This window comes from Mesitornis unicolor, unplaced genomic scaffold (genome assembly GCF_000695765.1).
Source record: "Mesitornis unicolor isolate BGI_N332 unplaced genomic scaffold, ASM69576v1 scaffold2189, whole genome shotgun sequence".
NCBI classification, from domain to species: domain Eukaryota; kingdom Metazoa; phylum Chordata; class Aves; order Mesitornithiformes; family Mesitornithidae; genus Mesitornis; species Mesitornis unicolor.
In genome coordinates, this window is record NW_010205034.1 from 94,876 (window position 1) to 105,507 (window position 10,632).

The window sequence follows — 10,632 nt, forward strand, 5'->3', positions numbered from 1 at the left end:
TTACAAAGTCATGTGTTTTCCTGTGAAATTCCACCGTACCTGATCAAAAACAAGCTCAACACCAGTTGAAATTTACTGCTAAAGGGTGCACAGTCCATACAACCCAGAATTACTTAACTGTACACAGTACCTACAATAAACGTGTACTTACGCTGTCCACAGTGTGTTCCTGTATATCCCTTCTGACAGAGGCAATGGTCATCACTGCAGCTACCGCCATTCATGCACCGGATGTTACAGTGCTGGACTTGAAAGGAAAAAGTATACTCTTCAGTTAAATCAAACTAGTCAGCAACACTTAGCTGTCTGCTGAGGGATTCTTTTTTAAAACTTTTTTTTTTTTAGGTTTGATTCTATGAACTAGAAACCAGTATTAGAAACTAAGGAAGCATGTTTTAGGACAGGAACTTAAAATGGCAATACTCAAAACAATACTGATTTACTGTTCCTAAGGAATATAGGACATGGTGCAAGAATTTGACTTCAGTGAATAAGGGTGGCAACAAAAGCATTTCATATGAGCATAAATACACAGAATTTGTCTCCTAGCTTGCCATGATGAGAAAAGGCCATCAACAAGGGAAAAGTACTAAACTTCTGGCAGATATCACCAAGAAGAAAGAGAGCCTTATCGTCTGGGCAATGCAGGAGGGAAGCATTAAAGTGAAACGTAAGGAAGTTCCTGAAGACAGCCCAGTTCTGGCCAGGTAGGACTTGCATAGAAAGGAAAACCAACAGAGCGAGTAGCAGAGGCAGCAGCAGCAGCGTGCTCTCCTCAGCTGCAGCCTCACCATCTCTAATGATTAACATGCAGCTCAAGTCCTATGCCAGTAAAGCAGAAGAGTCTGTGCTGCGTCTTTCTAGTAATAAGGACAAATATATTTTTAACTAGAGGTTAGGAAGAACTTAAAGTATGTCAGGCTTTTTGTCAGGCACAGAGAAGCAGGCAGGCCTCCCGACAAAGCAAAGTCCTCCACAGGTCCTGCTGTCCGACGCAGCGGTGAACTGGGGTAGGCACGCCAGCAAGCAGCCAGGAAATGGTTTCCCTCTTAAAAGGAACTACATGAAAGGCTCCTCCCCAGACAGGATTATGGTTAGATCAGCATTTCAGTAGCTTGCGATGGAGCACTGGATACCTACACCACACTGTCTGAACTGCTCAGGACTGAAAAACAGAAATTGCCTGTCCTGCCAGAGCCTGTTGCTAACAGGTGCCATGCCAACCACTGAATTTTTCCTGTTGCACAAAGCCCTTAAGCATCACTTGGCTTTTCACAGTTCAGAAGTATGTGAATGGAATTTTATTTTTATTTTCAAGTAGAAATAAAAATTTTAACTGTATTGCCTTCTATAGCAATATAGATCCACAGAACAGAAGTTAAACATGCTATTTGAAAAAGGCTTTAAAACAATCTAGCATTTAAAGCATTGGTACTCTTAATTCTTCAATTATAAAAGTAAAAAGTGTATCTTACATTTCTTATATGTCTAATAGTTACATCTTTGTTCTACTTTGGATGTACTTTAGTACTTCAGGCAACAAAAATGTACTAGCATTCCTCAAGAAAAGTAAAATTGTCTGCAAATACAGAGTGAGTATCTGGTGAAGATTTTTGGACAACGTCCTAAGTAGGTCAGAAAAAGGTGTATAGTTACTTTAAAATGTGTAGTTCAACTTAGCTTTATACAATCTTAGAAAAACAGAGGGGATTACAAAAAAGCATAGGAAATGATATCATCTGTCAAGCAGGGAAGGAACTTAAAAACCACAAACTGATTTCAATTAGAGCAAGCTATGCCAAGAGCTAATTTCCATTCCCACATGAAGACCAAAGCCATTTAAATAGTTTGAACTACATTCGAGATAAAAAGGTTAACAGTAGCTTATATGATGATTTTGGTACTATTTGTTCAAGTAAATGTAAAGTATATTTCCCCATTTGGGGACAAGGAGTGGTTTTACACATAACACACACGCAAAAAGTTTCCATAATTTGTCTTACTGCTTCTTAAAGGAACTTTTCCAAGGTAAAATATTTCTTACTCCTTTTCAATAATTATGGGAGACTTCTATGACACCCAGTTATCTTTTTAAAATAAGTCATTCAAATCCGTGACTTTCTCTCTTATTACCATGCAAGAAAATCAGTGACATACAGTCAGTAAACTAATGATTTATTTTCTGCCCATTTTGGGGAAATGTTGAAAATAGTATTTCCAAAATCATACAGACTATTCTGAAATATAACCCTTCCAAAAGTTTATAGAAACACATGCAAAGGCTGTCTGGAGCTCAGATGATGATTTTAAGACTGCATTTTTGAAAAGTAGTCTATCAACGCAGGTCCAGAGTCTCTTTTCTCAGCTATATCAACAATTCCATTAAAGTCAGCAGAGACATTCCAGTAAATGAAATAACCTGTTCCAAGGTATCACACACTGACAGACTCAAGGAAAAAGCACAGAAATTACCAGGAGGCTGGTAAATCAATGCATATAGCTCTGCCTTATCTCGGCATGCACAGGAAACGTTAACAACATTAATGAGTTACTGCTTTTAATCAATTATCATTCTCTTTTGGGTCAAATTCATGAACAGTCTGCACTGGAAACTTCTGAAGTCGGAACAGGAGTAGCTGCAGGAACATAGCTTTGTAAACCTGCAAAGCAGCCAGCAAAACCAAATGCATCCACACATGCTCTGTGTGTGGGCAACATTTGCATAGTTTATAAAAGTGAAACAACAAGCTGCACACTTAAGCATAACAGCTCCTGACTTTCTTGCAGTTCTCAGGAAAGCTGAGCAAAGACTTCACCATACCAAAAGCACTATCACACCACAGCCACTCATGCAATGTTTGAGAGCTCACCAAGCAGATGAAAGGTAACACACACGCCATCTGCTCTGCAATCTCAAACTAAAAAACTTAAGGTGTGAGGGTCTGCAGTCCTCAGGTGGGGAAGCCAGCAAAGCCACTTGCCCAGCACCTCTGGGCTGAGGGTGCTCTCCAGGGCTGGCCAGCGGGCACGGGGAGGAGAGGCTGCCTCTCGTCTCTCTGTGCCACTGCTGAGGAAACACTCCTAACCCCGGCCATGCATGACGCAGGGCTTTGCCTGCCAGGAGCTGTAAACAAGGAATGACGGTCTCATCGCATCCCAGATGCTCAGCGTGCTTTCTCTGTCAAGTGAGTGACTCAGGAGAGAGATGGCAGCTAGCGCTGGGATGGGACACAGGCCTGCAGCCGTGTGGAGAAAACCTACAGCAGCCTTGAAAACTCTGTAAATGTGTAAAATTCAAGACCTTTTACCACCCTACGAGAGCAGCAGAACGTAAGGGAAAGCACTGAGCTCCAGGTTCTACTGCTGTTGAATGGACATCTCCCACACCACCCTGAGGAGTGGGATCCTGGGGCACGAAGCCAATGTCCCAGGCTCTGGCCTCCCCCAGCCCCACAGCACAGGGTCTCTGAAGCTGCTAGCAGGGGGAGAGGAGCAGACCCCATTCTGCCCTCAGGCTGTGTGACCAGCCTGCCAGGGGGATGCAGACACTCGTACCCGACAGCTGCCATCCTTTGCACCCACCACAGCTCTTGCTGCCTCTGCCATGGCTTCCTTCCTTCAGAGACAGCCCCATCAGCAAAAGCCTTCCCTGTTTAGGCCAGCCCAAGCCATTCCAAGTAAAACAGGTTGGAAGCAAAACCAGTGTCTCACTGGCTCAGAGACACACCTGACCCTCAGGGCAGCAGGGGGTGCCAGAAGCTGAAGGAGAGACCTTCCTCCTCCTCACGCACCCCTCCAGCTCCCACAGGGGCAGAGCAGCAACTCCAGCAACATGGCAGGATCGTATGATGTCTCTGCAGCACAGACAGGGGCATGGCTGCAGCAGGACCAGACAAGGCCAAAGCGGCCATGGCCCGGGTGGTTTGGGAGGTAGCAAAAAAGCAGCCACCACAGAGCTGGTGCAGCACAGGGTGTAGGACATCTCCCCACACGTGCACCTGCGACATCAGAGCCACCCACACATCAGAGCCAGCGGGGAGGATGTCTACACACGTGGCAATCTTATCTCCAAGCCTACTGTAAGCATACCCAAAAATTCACTAATCATACAGAAATAACCACTACTCAGCCAGCGAGTTCATTAATGTCGTGAAAATCCCTGCTGAGAAAACCACCGGTTGATCTTTTCAACCACAAATCAGATTCTTAAAGCTGACTCGTAACCAGAAAAGTCCCAACAACTGACCTGCTTAAGAATCAAACTTGAAGGCTTTGTTTTGCTTTCCAATCCACATGCCTTCCAATCTGCATTAATTATTTGATTACAGCAGACAACCAGTCTGTAAGAGCCACTGGGTAATCAGTTTCTGCCTATGGTTTTACACGCTATAAACCCTGTGAACACTACTGAGACCTTAAGTACTAAAGACACGTGTAGCTTAAAACATCCGAAAGACAACTCAGACACATCTCATGTATGAGAAGGAATACCTTTAATCCTGAGAGATCATGGTATTTTCACTCATATTTGTTATTCGTATTTTAACATTACAAACTTTTATCATACTCTTTTGATTTTTTGGTACTATTTTAATAAGAGTTTTTTCTCATTTGTTAAAATGTATAATTAAAATAAGGTTTCATGAATGCATATTCTTACAAAATATTAACTGTTACCAATGGAAGTTGACAGTAACCCTTTGATGTCAAGCAGTATTTTTTATGTTCATATTTACTTTGTTTCCTAATAGCAGATCTAAGTCATTGTGGTCTGTTGTGTAAATATGTATACATGGATTTTGTCTACAGTGCCAACAGAGCAAATTACTTACAGAAAGTGTATGTTCTGTAAGTCCTAATGAGGTGCTGGGTCATAAACATTATTACACAAGACTGCACAGAGGCAGTAGTCTTTTCTCTCTAGAACAACTCAAGACTTTTGCTTTTAGAATTGGCTTGTTCAAGAAAGGTGATGTGACCACACACATAAAATTTATCTTAAGGTATTGCACTGATTAAAAACATATAAACAATATATTTTTTAAGCCAACTGCTAAGTCTATTTGTAAAGTGTTAATACTTACACCATATACAGAAAAGCAACATTTAAAAGTGGGCAAACCTATATAGCAATGTAAGGAAAACAATGTCAGCACTAATTAAAGCTTATGATTAGTAAAATATTCATACCTAGGAGAGGTAACTGTCAACAACCAAACTAGCTATGTCATATAGGCTTTAGAAATGGCTTGACTAAAAACCTTAGTAAAGTCTTTCTGCACCTATTTACCTGTGCAACTGCAATGAAGGCTACAACTATGGAGATCAATGGTAGAATATTTCAGAAAAAGAACCTCAGTAAGAACTGCAACTTTACTCATACTCTGTTTTTCTTTTAAGTGGTGACTCATAAAATACTTCAATGTGGCCTAAGAAAAAAAATGAGGTAATACTGAGGCCCACTCGTTCCTGCCTTTTACAAAGGTGCCAAAACATGTAACAGATGTAGGGATATATCTCTCTGTACCCCAAAGGGGACTTGAGAGATGGTCATACTTCCCTTTACTGGCTTACAAGATTAAGGCATATGCACCTGGTAAAACGGTAGCTGCAAACCAAAGCAGGAACACACCACCACACACATTTGCACAGCATTTTGCACCCTTCCTCCTTCCATTACTCTCTGGGAGCTCCATAGCTCCGTACCCTCCTCAAGCTGGCCTCTCTCTAACAGACATCACAGGAGCCTGAGAAAGGGGCTGAACTACAAAGAACAATATTTACCATTTTAGTACATGCCATTCCATTACATTCCACAGTTGTTATTGTTTTTCCACTGTTATTGCATGAAAAGGATGCTAAAGCCACACACTGAAGTGGTCAGTTATGTGGGAAAACTCTTATCAACTAGGAAAGCAAAAAAAAAAGGCAAGGTAAAAAATACAGGGGCAAAGCAGACCACACACTGAGTCTGAAAAGACACTCAGAATTAGAAGGATGACCATCTTGCGTAATATTACAGACCTTGGCTGAGTGCATCCCCCACTGGTTTAAGTTAGTATGTTGTTCAGATAGTCACTGGCACTAGAAGAAACCAATTTCTCCCAAAATTCTTCCCAGAAACATCACATTTTATATAAAAACCAGAGCCTTCTAAATTCGAAGATACATGCACCATACTCAAATGAGAATACGGTGGAGATTATACATGGCATGTCAGATACGAACCGAGATACTATCCCAAGCAAAATCCAACCTCATGTCAGATACTCCACCTGTGACCAGCCATTGAGCTATCTGGTTCAATGAACAAATTCAATTTTACTTATTTTATTCTGGATCTGTGGAACTTCCCCTGAAAACTTAAAATCCAAACATTGATAGGAAAAGTCATCTCTCTGAAAAGTTTCATTTCCAAAGCATGTGTTTGTTTCTGATAAAAAGCTGTTCCACTTCAAAACCCTGACCAGTTCTGCACCTTTAGCACCTACAGAAGTATCATCTGAATAACGTCAGCAATATTAGCTTCAGATGCTATGTACTGAGCCTGGCAAGGAAATCCTGTAATACTTGTAGGCCTACATATGCAAAATACAGCATAGTGTCCGGCTTAGTAAGCCCCAAAATGAGAGGGGGATTACAAAGCAAGTCAAATTCAGCCAGCTGTCAACAGTCACCTCTCTATCATTACAACTTCTGTGTTGCGCATGTCTAGTGTTGAATAGAGAGAAGACGTTTTCCATAAAGCAAGGAAGACTGGAATTAGTGTTAAAAACTGGCAAATTGATATAGCTTCAAATAAAACTATTTTGGTTTTAATTTGGCAAAAAAGAGCAACCCCAATAGCTGGTCTCTGAGTCATTCTTCAGTTTCATCACAGAAGGCTACTGTTTCTTTCCTGTGGTAAAAGTATGTCTGGTGACTCAGTGGTTATTTGCCTTAAATATTGACCACTGAACTATCTTACGTACTTTAACAGCTTCACAAATTCAAGAGTAATATCAAAGACACAAAAGAAATACTTACTTGATTTTGAACCACAGGAGGGGGCTATCTGACCATTTGGGCATGTGCACATGTTTGGTCTAGAGCAAAATCCATCCCCACAGGAATGTCTGCAGATTGCTATAAAGAAAGCATAAATGCCTTTAAAATACACTTCAAAAACCCCAAACACTTAAAAATCACCTGGTAGACAACATGCATTATCAGAACATAAATAGCTACAAACTCATTAAACTGCATACGACAGATCGCTCAACAGTTCTTCCTGTTCATCCGCATTTCTATACAGAAGAGCTAAAACCTAGACCTTCACAATCTGTCATGAAAAGGGCTGGGGACATCCCACAGGCCACACTAGAAACAGGGAGATTTCCTTGGAAAAGTGAAACTGTGGTCCATTTTACCAGACCGCTCTTGGAGGAAGGACGGCACTGAGGCAGGACTACAACGCTCCCTTTATTTCTGCACCAGACACACACAAGTATAATAATTCCCATCCGACAGCACGTCGTCCCAGTACTTCTAGAGAAGGTCTTACCAGCCTTAGGCAAAATGACTTTAGCAATTATTCCTTGTACATTGTACCATTACAAATGACTATGCATACAGCACTATGATGCATGTATGTATATATACATATCTCGACATACTTATTTCAGGGATATGGTCCAAAGAAGCAGAGAAAATGCACTGTCTGGCCCAATGCTGTTGCCTCCTTCCTTTTACTTAAATAGATTAACATATTCCACAGCTACTCGCTCCTTAAGAGTTCACACACCCCTTGGATCCCTTTACCACAGACTTAAACAGAACATGTGGATGAGATTAATCCTTTGTTAAATACTGGTATCACATCACTGTATTGTAGCCCACAAAACTTTCTATATTAGCTTAATATATTTAAAATGCTAAAGAAATTATGTACAGCTGCAATTGAAACCATATAAAAACACATTTCAGTTCTAGTACACAATTAAAAACACCCTGACACAGAGGGACAAAGACAACCCTCAGTCATAACACACAAGTGGATTAACTTACGGACTATGCATTGGTTTCCACCAGGTAAAGTTTTCCATCCAGGGCAACAGTAAGCGTTGTAACGTGAGCCACACACATTTGGTCTGGGGGGAAAAAAAAAGTAAAAAAGGATTAATTCTTATTTTTACTCAAAAATATATTTTAAAAGGAGAGGCATAAAACCGGAAAAAAGTAAATCATTGCAACATACATCTCAATAATTAAATCTTGAAGTGTTGTATGTTTTTAGCAGAACTGTATGCCTCCCGTTGTCGGGGTGTTTTTAGGTGACATACAATTCTGCAAATTGAACATTAAATTATAAACACAAAACCAAATCAGTACCATCTGAAAACCAGAAACAGAATGGGCAAAACTTGTTTCTTACCACTCCGTATCTGGAAAAGCGGCATACAGGGTTTCTGAGCAAAAATCCCGTTTAAATACAAAACGGGAGATCACACCCATCACCACCAGTGAACACAAAGGAAACCTAGTGCCCTTTGAATGATAACTTCTAAGCTTCATGTTGCTTTCTCTTTACTCAAAAGCACTATTACTGTTCCCTGTTTTGTCCATCAGCAGAACTATGTCTGTATGCACGTGAAACATGCCAACCACGACATCAGCCAAATAAACGAGTCAAAATACGTAACCTCTTCATTAGCAAAAATTACTATCAAAAAAATCAAGGATGTGGGCACACGTAGAGAGAGAGGGTCCTGCGCCTACCGCGCTTCTTAAATGAGGGATCCACGTGAACTTTTCTTTCCAACCCATTCCTCTCGACTGTATTTACCCTTTCAAATAACGGTATCACCAGCACTTACAACGACAGCTGACAGGACATGACAGTATTGCTATGATTTTATTGGTAAAAATAGAGAAGTTGACACAGTATGTCAACTGTGTATGACACAGAAGTATGCCCCTTACAGATAATCTTTTTCTTTAATCTAACTTGTCCTATATAATGCATCTATCCATGCAAGTAAGAATAGTTTCAAAAACGGGAAAATGTGCCTCCTTTTTATTTAATAACATCAGAAGAAAATTTTACAACCTCTATTAATATTGCGAGTAATTACTCAGTAGAAGACTGCAACTAAAGCTAGCTATAAACTAGCACTTCCTCGAAACTGCTTTTTTAAAATACTGTATACAGATCTGAGACAGATTTAAAGTGTTTATTGTTTTAAGAAGGGTTTTCTATTATTATTTTGTCCTTGGTCTTTCACAAAGTTCTTCATCCCTACCACTGCAATGTCTAAGTAAACAACTGTTACCTCATATGGTGAGGCAACTTAAGACAAACAATCTCAATACATACAAACGTTTATTTATGCACATTTTCTAACTAACAAGACTTTTATACTGTATTTATTTACAGATCTGCATCGTTAATGCAATTTCAAGTATTCTGACTACACCAACTTTGGTGACACCTAGTCTTTTCATTAAGTGCTTGGCCAGAAAGTACTTAAGTCAAAGCAAACACCACTACCTTGCCCTGGTTCTGGATAATTACAAAGTGGTAACCGAGGTGAATGTGAGCAACACAATTGGACTTGCTGCAGGGCCCTTTTTCCTTCCTGCAACTGGTGTTACAGACTGAAAGTCTTATTCATGCAATTCCAATGTATTCAGTTTTAGTAATGTCAGCTACTTCCCTGCAGGGCTATAACCATGTAACTTTCCTAGAGTTCCCTGTTCATCAATGCCAAATGTTGCTCCGCGACCATCTGCCAAGTCCGACTGGCAAGCAGACAAGCGAGATTGCTTTTCACCTTCTCCAGTCAGAAGAAATAATGGAACTTACTAAGACAGACAGAATAGGTTTGTTGCTACCTGTTACAACCTACAGGCATAGACCACCCATTTCTGATCCGGGTTGGTAAGAATCTATAAACAGCCGACCATCATAAAGTGTTGTTTAGGTACTCTGTCAAATTTCATTTCTTGGCAAGTATACAGCTTTGGGGACCATGTGGTCCAAGTTAAGAGTCAGGAGCCGATTTCTGTGCCACGGGACAACCCAATTTTTAAAATCTGTTTCCAAAATAGGGCTCTGGAAAACCCAGATGTGCCAGCAGCCATGAAGTTGGAGACCCTGGGAGCCTTGAGGCTGTCCAGAGGGTAGGCTAAACCATACACCCAAGAAGTTCCAACTCAGATGCAGTGCACATAGCTTTAAAAAAAAAAAAAAAAGTCATCCAACTGTACTTCCATGGAACAGTTTGAGCCTGACAAGTGCATTTTCCAGTGGAACACTTTTCCGTCAGAAAGCTGCTGTCTAGCTTATAAAAGAAACCTATATTAAAGTCTGAATGCCACTTCTCTGAGAGGGAGGGAGTGTTCTTTACTTGTGCCTATTTGTAAAATGTCTTTAAAATGAACTCATTTTGAAGTTTAATTCATTCGTATTTATGAGGTGATCAGACACTATAGCAATAAATCCCCATAAAGAAAGAAATAAATAAACTATTCAAGGGAGTAACAGTTTACCTCATGTAAAATCATGGAAATCATCAATCAAACTGTAAAGGCTCTGTTGTGGTACTTTAAACAGTTATCCACTGTTGTGTTTAATAGACCATATTTTCCTGC

General features: G+C 40.5%; 1 protein-coding gene across 1 annotated transcript in view; it reads right to left on the minus strand.

Moving 5' to 3' along the window:
• The window catches only part of LOC104545962 (fibrillin-1-like), a gene marked incomplete at its 3' end in the record, with an annotated part of 102,873 nt that extends 94,751 nt beyond the window's left edge, over window positions 1-8,122 (minus strand). The window contains exons 1-3 of the mRNA XM_010191232.1: window positions 8,047-8,122; window positions 7,027-7,125; window positions 152-247 (exon numbers count right to left, since the gene is read on the minus strand). Of these exons, the coding sequence (XP_010189534.1) occupies window positions 152-247; window positions 7,027-7,078 (148 nt within the window). The remainder of the gene's footprint in view (window positions 1-151; window positions 248-7,026; window positions 7,126-8,046) is intronic.
• Window positions 8,123-10,632: the final 2,510 nt, after the last annotated feature.